Source organism: Morone saxatilis, unplaced genomic scaffold (genome assembly GCF_004916995.1).
Source record: "Morone saxatilis isolate NCDOM2014 unplaced genomic scaffold, NCSU_SB_2.0 Contig21, whole genome shotgun sequence".
NCBI classification, from domain to species: Eukaryota; Metazoa; Chordata; class Actinopteri; family Moronidae; genus Morone; species Morone saxatilis.
Window position 1 is genome coordinate 10,080,523 of NW_023339774.1, and position 15,249 is coordinate 10,095,771.

General features: G+C 37.6%; 2 protein-coding genes across 2 annotated transcripts in view; both read right to left on the reverse strand.

Annotated features, from left to right (window-relative positions):
* Positions 1–6,094, reverse strand: part of ambp (alpha-1-microglobulin/bikunin precursor) — a 7,896-nt gene extending 1,802 nt beyond the window's left edge. The window contains 14 exon segments of the mRNA XM_035668300.1: positions 247–302; positions 529–630; positions 913–1,029; positions 1,158–1,234; positions 2,000–2,139; positions 2,887–3,109; positions 4,243–4,248; positions 4,449–4,525; positions 4,631–4,683; positions 4,774–4,872; positions 5,004–5,123; positions 5,294–5,370; positions 5,466–5,611; positions 5,940–6,094. Of these exon segments, the coding sequence (XP_035524193.1) occupies positions 247–302; positions 529–630; positions 913–1,029; positions 1,158–1,234; positions 2,000–2,139; positions 2,887–3,109; positions 4,243–4,248; positions 4,449–4,525; positions 4,631–4,683; positions 4,774–4,872; positions 5,004–5,123; positions 5,294–5,370; positions 5,466–5,611; positions 5,940–6,059 (1,413 nt within the window). The 5' untranslated portion in view covers positions 6,060–6,094.
* A 78-nt stretch (positions 6,095–6,172) lies between these two features.
* Positions 6,173–10,471, reverse strand: ptgdsa (prostaglandin D2 synthase a). The gene is made up of 7 exons (XM_035667493.1): positions 10,282–10,471; positions 8,615–8,754; positions 8,391–8,467; positions 7,390–7,500; positions 7,158–7,259; positions 6,993–7,024; positions 6,173–6,871 (listed from the first exon to the last, which is right to left on the reverse strand). Exons 1-6 carry the CDS (start codon positions 10,375–10,377, stop codon positions 6,993–6,995), a joined length of 558 nt encoding a protein of 185 aa, XP_035523386.1. The 5' UTR covers positions 10,378–10,471; the 3' UTR covers positions 6,173–6,871.
* Positions 10,472–15,249: the final 4,778 nt, after the last annotated feature.

The following is a 15,249-nucleotide window of genomic DNA, read 5'->3' on the forward strand; positions in this document are numbered from 1 at the left end:
AGTATTAAATGTTATTTCAGGCATCCCTATATAAATGTACTACATCTACCACCAATATTGTTAGTAATAATAATAATCCACCTACTGCTGAAAATTATTTATTTCTATGGTAGTTCTTTGAATTAAAGCAGAGTTGATTTAAATCACTCAATAAGAACTGAAGTAAAACAAGATCTAAAATACTGAATTTGTTATACTGTGTTTTAATGAAAGACAATTTATATGAATGAAATGTATCGTAAGTACCTGAGGCTCAGGTTGAGCTGAAGGCTCTGCCACCTGCTCTCCAGGAACACAGTCACCTGCAAAGAAATTAAATAAAAACTCCACTTTATATCCAGACAGTGTACTCCTGTACTAATGTCGTCAACTGTCTTATTGTATTTTGATTGTGTTTATGTTTGAAGACTTTCCTCTTGTAGGACAATAAAGATCTGAACTGTTTCATTCTCCATGAACCTTCATTCAAATATTGTCTGATTGTTTAATATTCACAGGTGTGTGATTATTTGTCTGTCTGTGTTGTACCTTTGTCCTGCTTAATGATAATATTGGTATCAGTCATTCCCTGTTGTCTGGCCAGTGTTTTGAAGTCAGCCAGGACCGTGGCCCTCACAGTCTTAGTTCGACCTGAGGAGGACAGAATCAATAAGATGAAGCAGATGTAAACATGGTGTAAAAGGTTACAAGGATGTGTTCAGATTCACCTCATGATCACTTTAGTTTGATTCAAACGATTATCATAATAATTTATTTATGTTCAATAACAACACTTGAATTAAATAAATGATAATCTAATTCTTGAGATGATAAGAACAAAACTATACATGGTTTGGTTTACTTTTTTAGTTTCTTAAACAGAATTCAATCTAAAACGCTACTTAAAAAGAAAAATAACAAGTGTCCACTCACTGTAAAGTTTCACTGAGGTGCTCTTAGTCCCTGAAGATTTCTGCTTGCTCATTATCATTATAGCATACTCGTTGTAGTTTGTGTGAACCACATAGGAATCCACGTCTGCCCCCCACTCTGTTGAAAGGACAGGAAAACAATATAATACCTGTAAAAACATCCCGGACAACATGGACTGAAAAGCTGAAGATGTATCACTGAATATACAGAGAGAGAGAGAGAGAGAGAGAGAGAGAGAGACGTACTCGCAATGTGATAAGAGAATCGTCCTGGTGTGCTGGTCATCTCATAGTCCACAGACATCTCCTTACATGTTCCATGTCTGCACAAACACAAACAATAACTTCATAGTAAAACAAACAATGCATGACAAAAAAAACAAACAACACTGTTAGCTTTCAATTCAAAGTAGTGATACAAAAAATACTACAAGTAAAAGTCCTGCATTAAATTTTTTTTTTTACTTAAGTAACAGAAGTATTAGAATCTAAATATACTTATTATCAGTGGTCTCGGTTTAATACTGATATCTTTGTATGACCAACACAAACAAACGAGACCCTCAGTGAGAAGATTGGACGTTTCTATGTTATTCTTAGTTATTATATCTCTAATAATTTATCATAATTAATGAGTTGATTATATTTTGTATTAATAATCTGAATCTACAAAGCAACTAAAGTTGCCAAAGAAGTAGTGGAGTAAAAAGTACAATATTACCCCCTGAAATGTAGTGGAGTGGAAGTATAAAGTCTTTAGAAAATACAGAAATTCTGGTAAAGTACCTCAAAACTACGTACAGTGCTTGAGTAACAATTTGAACCACTGGATTTTACACTTTGGACTGGACTGTTAATTAAATATTTATATTTGTTTTACCTTATGTCTCATATGATGAAAAAGTTTAGAGAGAGTCAATGTTTAAAGAGGATTAAAGATGATACTTTTTTAAATTTTGTTGTCAAAATTGCATATATTTTCACTTTTTTACAAGTATTTTCCCATTTTAATGAATTGAAGATTAATTTGTTGCATTAGTGTGTAAGTGTGTGTGTGTATAAGTATGATGCTTGTACGTCTTACAAACCTGAGTGCAGTTCGAGTTGCCTTGAGTTTGCCCTGGGTGCTGCTCTGCAGAACCAGTTTACCAATGGCTGCATCTGTCCTGTGACTTTGCATATGGGGACACGTACTTGCCACGGCAACATCGTGCCAGGTTCCCAAAAACTGTTAAAGAGAGGTACCATAAGATATATATATATATTTTTTAGACACAATGCACATACAATCTGTAATTGATTGGTACTGTTGGATTAGTAAACAAACCAAAGACATAAAAAACTATGTTTATCCCACTTTATAAAGATAATAACAATGTTACAGAATGTAAACACTGAACAAAGACTTGTTGGGAACAGTAATGCATATGGACCAGTACAACAAATAACATATCAGTCAAAAATTACATGATTTTAAAATATTTCTATACTTCATTGGTTTTCAAGGTTTTTATCACACTTAACACTTGAGATAAGTACTAATAAAGCTCACTCAGTCCTCTTCAGCTTACTATAGATATTAAGCCCTTTGAAGAGCTCACTAGAATAGATCTTACCAAAAAATGATGATGTAATACTTACCTGTGTGTATGTGTATTTAATGTACTTGAATTTGACTTTTTCTGCGTGTAACTGTGTCTCTATCCTAAACTGCTTTAGTGTTTTCAATATTTAATGCATAAAGAATACATTATTTTCTATTCAGGATATGTATGTTGAGGTCATTCACATGATTTATTTATCTAATAAGTATAAGTATTAATCTAATCACATAAAAAAACAGTGGAACAGAGAACAGAAGGAGTACAGAAGTGCATTCCTGCATTATATATAACTATATCTGTATTATAATATGTCATACATACATATACAAGAGGAAAAATAATATGCAAGACTGCAGAACTCTGTCACTCACCCGGGCCTGATCAAAGTTCTCCTGCGTGGGGAAGAGAGGTTCTGGGAGAACAGGGACCCCCTGGAGAGTCCAGCTCCACCCCAGGACCAGCAGGGAAACAAGAATCATTGCTTTCTGCATCCCGTCAGCCTGCCTGTCCACTCGTCTCTAAAGTCTGAGACACTGAATCCCAGGAAGGGGACCACCTCTTTGCCTAACCATTTCTCTCCCCCCTCCTCCAACTCTTCAAAGGTGGACAGGGCATTGACCTATGTTTTGTGTGCAGTGCATGCACTCACCCCCACAACCAAGTCAAAAACAAACACGTAAAGGAGCAAAGTTCTGCTTCTCTGTCTCTTGCTTTGTGTTCTGACTTTGCCTGGCAGCTGACCACTCAAACATTGGACATTTGTTTTGGCATCAATAAACCAGTATATGCCATGATCTGAGAGACTAAGGAGTAGCAACTACTTGTTTTATTCTGTATTGTTTATTACATATTATGTTTTTTGGAATTCACAGCTACTGAATACCTCTGATTTCACAATGCTGATGTCTTCTGTGGGATATAAGAAATTATATATTTCTACGACCTATATATATAGTACCTCTAGAGGCACAGAACTTGCAGAAAGCCAAGTGTTAAAATGACACTGTACATTTATTAAGACTCCCACTGCATTTTCTTCTTAGTTAATGCTTTTATCCCCGGAGCATCTGTCCATTCTGCAATAGAAGGACCCTCCATGATTAATTAAAACATAGGAAATAAATGACAGTATATTATTTAGAGTTAGAATTTTCAACCAAGAGATCTAGATAATAAATATTGTTTAATGCTATTTCTTTTATTATGAAGGGCAGATTAATTACTAGCTCAAAAGCAATAAAGCACCAGTTATGAATCAGATTTTCATAGTTTTCTGGTGGGAATAGAGTTTTATAATTTTATAATTTTTGCACTTCAATCTTACTTTGTTTCATTTGTTGTCTTTAGTTTATTTTATGTTTGAAAAATGAGATTCAGACAAACATTTCTCAACAGTATTTTAAAACTTTGCAGCATACAATATGAGCTGTACTTTCAAAGGTCAAATGCACTCAGATCTGCACTCTCACATTTTAACAGTAAACAAACATCGATTAATATACCAAAAATCGGACAGAAAAACAATGTGTGGTATGTGTGCACACAGTTGGATGCTTGAGAGCTTGTGTAATGATCTGAAATAAAAGGGCTTGGGGTTGGAAATGCCAATGATGGGTTCCAGATGGATTAAGGAGGTGCTGGCCAAGAGCTGCATCGTAACCAATTTTCGTCCAGTCCGGGCATGCCATTCTACATTGCTCTCCCTTCATTTCCTGCCATCTCTCTACTGTAGACTGTCCAATAAAGTCAAAAAATAGAATAAAATGTCAATAACATTGGTGACAAATTACTGTTCCCATAGGCTACCATATGCGATCTGTGGGAGCCTGAGTCAGTGTATAATGAGTGGGAAATAAATAAATGCAAACTAAACACTGATCAATATTTATGTACTATGACCTTTAAACAATGAGTCAGTCCCTTGTCCTCTCACCTGGTCAACAGCTCCTCCTCTTGTGCAGGAAGCACAGGTGGCAGCACATTTCTTTTCAACCTCTCAGGAACAAAAATCTGAACAGACATACAATGTACCCTCAACAGGTGACTAACCAGTCGTTATACACGTCTTTGGTATGCAAATGTAATTTAAGCACATTCACAGTGTGAAGCATGTACCTGAGGCTGAGCAGTGATGGGCATTGTCACCTGTTCACCTGGAGCACATTCACCTGGGAAGACAATAAGATGAAGAGGGTGTTTCTGTTTTTTGTTAGTCACACCTGTGCTTTGCCTGTGTGTATGTGTGTGTGTGTGTGTACATTTATTTTGATTCATGATGATAGTGTCATCACTCATTCCATGTTGTCTGACAAGGGTTTTGAAGCTGTCCAGTCCAGCCGTCTCATTCATAGTTCGACCTGAGGAAGGCAGAATTACCATTACACAGACTGATGCATATATTGAATGAAAAACAACACATTTTGCAAACATTCGTACAAAAAGAACAACAAATTATCATGTTGATAGATTATAAATAATGACCACTCACTATAAAGCTTTACTATGGTGGTTTTATTTCCTGATGGCTTCTCTGTGCTCAGCAGAAGCATCATTGCGTACTCATCATAGTTGGTATGAACCACAAAGGAATCAACATCTGCTCCAAACCCTGCAGAGAGGAAAGTGCATGTCATACATTGCATGACAGATTTGTAAACACATAGATATACAAAGCCTGCTGCTTTTTGGTTTAACAAATCATGTTGTGGCGTGAAAGGGACAGAATGTACAGTTACATGAAAAAAAGGATGGGAAGTGAAAGAAGCTGGAGAAACATACTTGCAACGTGGTAGAAGAATCGTCCTGGAGTGTTGGTCAAACTATAATCTGTAGACGTCTGCTTACATTTGCCATTCCTACGTGCAGGTACACACACACACACACACACATAAAAGAGGGCAGGTTACACTGAATACTTTAACCTGTGTGTCTACTAAAATGCATGTCTAACCTGAAACTAGTGGCTGTGATTGTGATGTTGCCCTCAGAGGCAACATGCTGCAGCTCCAGTGCAACAATGACAGGGTTTCCCCTCTTGCGCTGCATGTAGTGAGGACAAGTAGCAACCACTGCTACCTCATACCACTTCCCCATGAACTGCAAGGGACAGAAATGTTTACTGTAAAGCATTTGCATATGGCTCGATGTGCTGATCTCAGAACCTGTAATAAAACACTTGCATGTTTTACTTTTACAGATGGTCATTTCCATCCCCAGTTGGATTATACGAGTGATTATTAAAAGGGGTCTCAGAGGGAAGCTACTGTAATATAATATGGAAAGAAGAATTATTTTGATTATGGTTTGGCATTTATTTGAAAAGAATCTGTAAATATGACAACAGACATTTTACGGACTGTAATATTTGCCTTAAATAAATAGAATAAAGTCTTAAAATAATAAAACCTGTGTTTCAACCACTCACCCGGCTCAGATTAAAGTTCTCCTGTGCAAGTATAAGGGGTTCGGGGTGCACAGGGGCCACTTGCAGGGTCCAGGCTGACCCCAGGACCAGCAGAAACACCACACTCCCTGCACTCAGCATCCTGTCAGCCTCCTTGAGTCAAACTGGTTTTGTAAATTTCCTCCCTCAACACTACAAAAACCACAAAACCCATTGAACAAAGTTCTGATTGTCTCTTTATTTGTCTTTGAGTGTCTTAGCGTGTGGGTGTGTGTCCATGTGACAGTGTGTATAATCAGCAATCAGCCCTGGACTTCAGAATCTGAAGCTAAACAAACAACCAATCAATACAAGTGAGAATTTAACAGCTGTCTTTCCATCTGCCTGTCTTTTATGAAACTAACACAGGGGGTACCAAAGGGAACATTCTCTTAATTCTACATATTGTGGCTTTAATCTAGGTTCTCACAGTATCCTGATCATCATATGTGCATTATAGGCTGTATGACATTGGGTTACATAGCTGTCTTTATTATTAGCTAGCAATAGATAGCACATCAGAGAGCAATGAGGTCACAGCAGAAACACATTGATGTGTGGTGATGTATAGCATCTGCCCCCTGGTGTTCATATGTGAACTACACTACTTGCAGTGTGCAACAGACAAACTATAGATTATTCACACGCTCAAAAATGGAGATTAATATTGGTTATTAAAGTCAACGGTGAAACAATACAATTTATATTCAGGAGGTTAATATTGTTTATTTAACTACGACAGCACAGGATGAAAACCACTACATACAAGAGGAGGAAGAGTACATTTCATCAGTAATATTAGCAATTTATCATCTTTGTAGCCAGAATGATGATGTTTGCTGAAAGATTTTTTGTAGTTCTTAAATGCAAAATCAGAATACGTTGGTACCCTCATCTCAGGTACATCAGGGAACCTACAAAGAATAACAGAAAATGATTTACTGCAAGTAAATAGGTTACTACTAAAGATTTATTGGGCAGAAGTCACTCACACACCCGAATGTAAAAGTAACACCCCTGGTGTAAGAGACTCACCTAACGTCCAGATCCTGATTGTTGGCAATTTTCTGTCAGCCAGAAAACATGTAGACAAAAATTAGAATAATGTCCCATTGCCCTTGTGTGCAAGTGTTTATATATATATATATATATATATATATACATAAATGTGTAAATAAATGTGTGTGCCAACTACTTTACCTGCAGGAGGTGGAGTCAGAATAGAATCTCTGGGGAAACCCTGGGACAAGGCAAAGGCTTTAAACTTGTTAATTATATTAATTCTGAGGCTTAGAGAGCGACCTGCAAACAGAGACACATACAGACAGACTGATCAGTGATGAACAATATTCACGCTGCAGCTCACATGTTTAGACATTATATAAAATGAAAAGTGAATGTGTGTGTGTGTGTGTGTGTGCGTGTGTCTCACCATAAAGCGCCACCTGTGTGTACTCTCTGTTAAACACCTTGTGTTTTAGAACCAAAGCGTAATCAGTGTAATTTGTTTCGACCACTGTGATGTCCTTCACCATGTTATGGCCTGATAGAAAACATAAAAACACAGAAGTTAGGGACAAAAACTTTCAGTATAATATATCAACATAACTGCAGATATATATGATAAAGAATCGTAACGCTCTCTGTAGAACAATTAATAAAATCTGTAAAAGTAAAAGAGCCTACTATTGGGATGACTTGACTTTTTTGATTTAACGTAAAATTGTTACACAGAAATTGGAAGAGATTTCAACAAAGCAGGTCTATATGAGATAGATAAAACTGGGTGTATATGCCGGAGGAGGCCATATTCAAAGTATGTTGTTTATGAATGAAAATATGTCAATGTCCAATAAATATTTACATTATATAATACAGTATATGCAAAATGACAACAGAAAAAAAGGAAGTATAAAACATGAAAGAATAAAATGTATGAATGCACATAGTAAAATAAATCGTGTGTGTATTTGCAATATATTAAAATTTCCAGCACAAATACAGGAATTGTGTCAATAGCTGTCTATAACAACAAAATATAAAACATTCAACAACTGTGACACTTATAATAAATGTTATCTGTATATATAACACATTTCTTAGACTTCTTTCGTAGACAAGTCAAAACAAACATTAATAAATACATTAAAATGCATACAAATAACACCAAGGGCATAACATAAACAAAACAAAAACATTTTAAGAACATACTTGTGTACAAGACAATATATATACAATATATTTCTGCTTTGCTATTTCTATATCATGCATACATTTTTGGGCTCATGAATGGAGCCTTGCGGTAGTTCAGGCAGGCACAGAAGTCATTTTATGGTCCCATGTTCCACAAAACCTCCAATCATGTGTATCCACAACATCTCTCTCACACACTCTGTGGTCGACACAAACATTCAGAAGTGAGCAAAGACTTACGTGTGCTGAAGTAGGTGAACTGTCCAGGGACGTTGGTCTTCTCATACTGGTACACTTTACTCAGACAACCCAAAGGTCTGAAGCACAAAGAGGAAACACAGTGTGTCTGTATCTTTTGTAAACTTCCCTCCATACATCCCTCAGTTGTTTCTAACAGTTTCCCCACCTTCTGTGACTAGAACAAACACTTTAGGGGCAACCCATTTACGCAAACATGTACTCACGTGGCGTCCCACATTGTGAGGTTAGCATTGCCGTTTGGCAGTGCTGTGATGATGCCCATGGAGGCCTTCACTTTGTCTCTATAGGGGACAAAGCTCGGAGAGTCATAGGCAAGGCCCACCCGGTACCATTTCCCTGCAAACTAAACACACACACATAGAGAGGAACACAAAATTAAGCTGACATACTATTTATTTGACTATTGACAATCATTTATGCACAGGTTATGCCTGTGCTTTCCATGCTCTGACAAGTTGAAATGTTTGATGCTCTGAAAAACCTCAGTGGTTTGTAAAACAGCAAAACCAACAATGTGCAGGTCAGTTTCTCAATACTTTCTGACTTCCCTACCTTGTTTGGCTCTATGTCCAATGATTCCCAGTGAAGACAAAAATCCTAAAACAGCTGGACACACTAGTTTTTAGCTTAGTTACTCAAATTTACTCAAGTTGGGGTCTATTTTCAGCTGTGGATTTGGTGCACTAGTGAGTATTTAAGAAAGCAGGAAGGTGTATGACTCCAAATAAAATGCTGTGCTCATGTTTATAGTAATAGAGTAACATGTCACACAGTACAACTGTGTAGCTCATGTGTTTTTATTGTTTTTTGTACCAAGATGGAGGTCTATGACATAAAAAATAAGGCTTTGCAACACTTACACAGTAGGATCAATTCATTGGTGTTAAATAAATCACCATACTAAGCCAACATTTGTCACCATGCATAGGCGTTTGTGGAACATAACCATTTTGTGGCTGTTTTTTATGCATACATGTATTTTTAGTGTCTACATTTTTAGCATAAAGGGCCTCAGTGGGAAAACAAGTGAGCTGTATTTGTACCATGTTGCAAACACTGCTGCTAGCCACAGCATTTCCTCATGTGTACATAGATACTTTAAAACGGGTTGGAGGGAGTTTGAATGCTGAATCCTGACGGAACATCCTTACATGACGTGTCCACACGCTGCTTTATGTAATGATAAACCATTTTTACCTTCTGCTACATTTTCTTTACACTGTTTTAGGCTTCATAGATATAGAATAGACATTGGGGGGAAAAAAATATTATTTTACATTAACCCACAACAGTTGGGCGAGTAACTGACCTTTTGATAAATATGGAAGAATCCCATCTTTAAAATGCTTCTGGGATAAATACAGTTGGCTATCAAATCAGCCACAGGAAGCAAATGATGGCCTTCCTTTTTAAAGACATTTCTCACGAACATGGGAAATGTCAAACTGACCTCTCTCAACCTCTGGTGTGTGCGGAAACCAGGAAAATAAGGATTCACAAATGTATTAATCATAACAATTTGTTCTAAGGCCAGACTTAACCCCTAATTGTTTGTTTTGGGTCATCAACTAAGCTTTGACTACACACACACACACACACACACACACACACACACAAACAGGATCTTACCCATAGTCACACACTCATGTACTCATATATGGACATGTCCTCACTCTTCTTTAAAAAACACACTCTCACTCTTATGTAGACATTCACAAACAAACACACACACACACACGCTCACACAGAACACAACGTTCCTTCACCAATGGAGTCACTGGATAGATAATGAGCAGAACCACCTTAACTTAAATCAAACTGATTCAAATACATTGATTTTTAAAAACAGAAAATCGTGTGTATATCTTACCTTCTGCAGATTGAAATCTCTCTGGGGCTTCACGTCTGCTTGCACCATCACGGCACACAACATCACCATGACAACAGCGTTCACAGTGGTCCTCATTGCTGCGTGGAGAAAAGGAAGCGGCCAGGTGGATGGACTGACAGGTTGAGAAAGGGGTATCTGACCTGAGCCTAAAGTGAACTGTAGGCAGTCAACAGATACAGGTACAGAGTGGCAAAGCCTGTGGTAATGTTTGTTTTTCTACTGATCCACCCACCTGGTTGTCAGCCAATCATCGCCAGGGATCAGAGAACAGTGGCCAAGTGTTGAAGACGCGTGGTTCCAAAACAACCTCGACTTAGACTTCACTTCCCATGGGTATAGGAATATATCATGCTTGTGATCACCTAGCATCAGCTGGATCTCATGTGCTGCCCTCACAAGCATATGACACAGCGGTTTCACAAGACTTTGTCCCACATTGAAAGATACTGTACATCAAGAAGAGGAAACTTAGTGGGATCAGTAAGTTCTGCATCTAAGAGACAACTATGTAGTGTTCATGGGAGGTAGTCTTCAAATCATTTACTTAAGTAGAAATACTCAATAACAATTAAAAGTTCTGCATTCAGAATTTTACTCAAAACTACAGAAGTGTAACAAACTGTACTTTCAGTATCAAAAGTAAAAGTATTAATTATGCACAATTGCTCCATTTAGTGTTACTTTGTAGTATTATTGGATTACTATGGATGCATTAATATGTAAGTTGTACTTTAATGTTATATTTGGTCAACTGTTTTATATACTGCTCGGTAGTTGGATTAGTAACAATGCATCATATTTTGTTGAACGCGTGTTTTGTAGTCTGTAAATTATCTAGTGTTATGTCAGTAAATGTAGGAGAGTACAAGTATACAGTGGCAGAAAATGAAAATACTCAAGCATTGGCAGTAGTTCAAATTTGTACTTACAGTACCTTTCCACCACTGCTAGGAAAAATACTGTCTTAACTCGGCTTGAATTCAAGTTTTATATTTGCATATTGACAAGTTTGCACAATTGCAGTATGAAATGTGAGCCATAATTATTACTCATGTCACTACAAGAGAAACTACTACGTGTCTCACAAGCTCATTTTGAAACTCCCTTTCAAGTTCTAGTTTTACTTTCCTCAGTTTCAGTATTTGTCTTGATAAGTCCACTTTGTTGTCCCCAAAAAGCACAAAATGAGTTAAGATAAATGACTCAAAGGGGCATTTACTAACAAGTTTAAGGTAAAGCTAAACAATAAAAAGTAAGGAATCATTTTTATTTGTGAGGGCTGCTGAGTAGCTTGACATTGCTAGAAATTGGGGACTGGGGCTGTGATTGATTTTGCAAGCTGTGGCCAACATTGAGTAAATGAATATACAGAATATACAATGTTGATGTTTGAGTTGGTTTGAAGTGAGGTGTGTTTTCAGGACAAGAACCCACTGTTGAGTCCCTTAGAGGTGTCGTGGGTCTAATCCAATTTCTGTTTTCTTTATATCTAAAGAGTTTTGTAAAGAGTTGATCTTGTTAAAAAAAAAATGATATTGGAAAAGTATGATTTTTTTTTTTTTTTTTAAGACATCATACTCTGAAGATTGAATTTAATGATCCAACAGCTATGTGCAGGAATTACTTTTTTCACAAGACACTGAGCTCCTTTCTGATGCACCTGGAGTCTGTAAATCTTATTTTCTGAGGTGACACAGTAGTAAATTAAATACATGTATACTTGTTGAAATTAACATCCTACTGTATATAAATTAGTTTGGTTGTTAGACTGCCTAAAAGAGGGATTTTTGTCTAATGCCAGGCATTAGACTGTATGAAATTAAATCAATATGACTCGATATCTTGTAAAAAAAAAAAAAAAAGCAAAACGAAAACACAAATATAGCATTTTAAATTTGACCTGGAACTCATCTAACAGGAAGCCACCTGAGTGTGACCCAAAATAAACTGCTTGACCCAATGACGTTTTTAGGGTAAATGTAAATGGCCGTACTGATAGTGTTGCAGTATCTCTAACATGTTTTAGGTTTTTGTGTCAAAATCTATCCGGATTAGCTAAACACAGCAGTCAGGCATCAATCAAACTATTACATCTGAAAAGAAAGAAAGTGGAACAACAATCTGAGCGCAAGTGAATTTAAATAGTTTTTTTATTAATAATGATTTTCCATTTGCAGCACTGCTTTTATCTCATTTTTCTGGAAATGCATGATGTATACAGCTAGCCTTCGGTGAACAAGAGGACATCAGTGTGTGTGTCTCACACACACAGCACACCTCACAGACCTCCCCTACACACTCTGCACAAGAGCTGCCGTCTGTGCAATAAGACGAGGAAAAAAAAAAACAATTTAAAAACACACATAAGCAGACGTGAAAAAACTTGTTTCCTTCTGTAGTACTGCTTGATGTTCCTGAGGACCACGGTGGGGAAAAACACAAAAAACAAAAAGTGCAAAAAGCAGAGTGAGAAATGTTGATCAGAGGCATGAGGGACAGCAAGAGCAGAGACAGAAATCATTCAGCCAAGGTTATGGCCTGCCTGTTTTGTGCAAATAATCACAAACTTATGCTCTTAGAGGTGACTTTTTTTTTGCAGTGCTTTACAATCAGAGACTCAGATTATTGAGTGATCTCAGTATGAGCTGGGAAGACTGGTGACAGTTTAGTGAAAAAAAGTTCAATATAAATTTAATCAATCAAATAATATGCCGAGGACTTGAGGAATCGAAATTTGCCAGATGAAACCGGATCTACTGTTTCATTTTCACCAATATATTTCTATCTAAGGTAGTTGTCATTAGATTATTTCATTAGTTATCCAAAGACTGCATGATAAAATGATGGCATGGAAACTTGTGTCTTGATGAGGACACAGCGCCCCTCTCTGGTCAAACATGTGCCTCAAAAGCTCAACACACCCTGTCCCACAGACATGTGGCTCCCTGCAGGCCATCAGCTGTTTTAGGTTTTACACCTGACATATCTGGTTAGCCATCTGCTTTTCAAAACAATATTTATTAGCTGGGAAATTGCAAATTGGCTTCTGGTACATGTACAACCACTGTAATCCAGAAAAGGTTGCTCCCTGGTTGGTTCCTAGTGCCCTTTTTTATAAAAAGGTAGAAAAAAACAACTGCCATTCGATTGTCTTACACTCATGCATGAATCCCATTTTATATACCAAAATCCCAAAGCTATGATATCACGCAAAGAAAACAAAAGCAAACACATTTAGCAGTGAAACAATCAAAGTACAATTAACAGTTCCTTCAAAAATAATAATTTAAAGTCATTTAAAAAAAAAAAAAAGTGACAATGGAAACATCTTATTCAGAGTGATCTGCTGTGGGGCTGTTCAGTCAGAGCTGACAGGTATAATCCTCAGTCACAAGCATCATAACAGCCAAACTGTGTTCCAGAAGATACGTAAATCACACTTTACTTCACGATATCATCATCATCATCATCACCATCGGTCACTCATTTCAGACATTCATGAGAACATTTCACACTCATCATTAAAGAATACATACAAGTGAGTAAGAGACTCTTTGAACTAAGACCACAGAGGAAGCAGGAATGAATCTCAAAATCTGTCAAATGCCTTTGTTGGTTTTTTTCCCACCCAAACAGGGAAATGACTTCGACGATCACTGTCAGCAGACTTTAGCCAACTGTGTCATTCAGTCTGTAAGTGCAAAGTACGAACTAAGGAAAGCTGTTTAAACGTGTTGAGAATCAGTCTGCAGGAAACAAAGCAGCCTAAAATACATGAAGAATAATAAGTCATCTACACTACAGCCAGTCTTCACATGACCTGTTACACAACCTCAGTTGGTGACGGCCAGCCTGGCTGCACTGTAGGCGACTCATGATGTGGTCAGTTGCAAAGGTAAGACAAAAAGTCACAGGGTAGTGGCAGACTACACACAACACACATGGGCAAAAGATATCAGAAAACAGTTCTGAGTGTGTGGTTGTAGCTTTATGTCACCAGAAAAGTGGACTAAAAAAAAAATAAATCCCTCAAACACTAAACAAACTCCAATCAGGAAATATTTAAAATGTATTCAACTACTGTTTGTGCCATTGTCTGAATCAACGTGAGCACAGCAAGATGACGCAGATATGGCAGAGAACGAGGCTCGGTACCTGAGGGAGACAGCGAGGATCAAACAGAGGTGCCGGCTGGACACACAGAGAGAGAGAAGGAAGAGGGAAGAGGTTAGACACAGATTAATGGAAAGGATTGGGGTGCTTGGCAGAAAGATGATAAAGGCTTGGTGTAAAGGTGCTGAACAAATGGAAACTGTAGGGAGAAGAATATCTATAAGACAACCCAAAAAACAAACAATATGAATAGGACAGCTAGAAGACGAATTAAGGTTACAGTTAGGACTAAGTAAAGACCAAAGAGACTCAAAAGGACAGGAAGTAATGAAGACAGAGTCCTGCAAAATGCAATGACAGCAGCCTTGCAAAATCTTTTACCCTTGCCCATCGAGACATGAACACAAACTCCTCCTGCACCTGGCAGGATGAAGGTGCCAGTCGCTGGGCTACCATGGTTTCTTCTGGAAGGTGATTTTCAGAATAAAATATGAGCCCCCAAGATTTAGGCTAGCTTTGCCAGGCTACTACGACAGGGTACTTGGAGACAGAGAAGTGAGATTATGGTAGATGTAGGCTGAATTAAGAGTCCAACAAAGGGAACCATGTGAAATACTATGTGTGGGCCAGGGCCTGTGAATCTGGGAGGTGAACTCACAGTAAGGCACAGTGCTCTGCTTGTGGTTGATGATGCTCATTCATGCTGCTACAACCTCTGATGACAGCTACTGCAAACAACAGACAAAACATCGATGACAAAGCACATTTTCTCTTCTTCTACTGTTCAATTTCGACACACCCTCTTCGTAAAACAGCGTCCCTACTTGCCCCCCC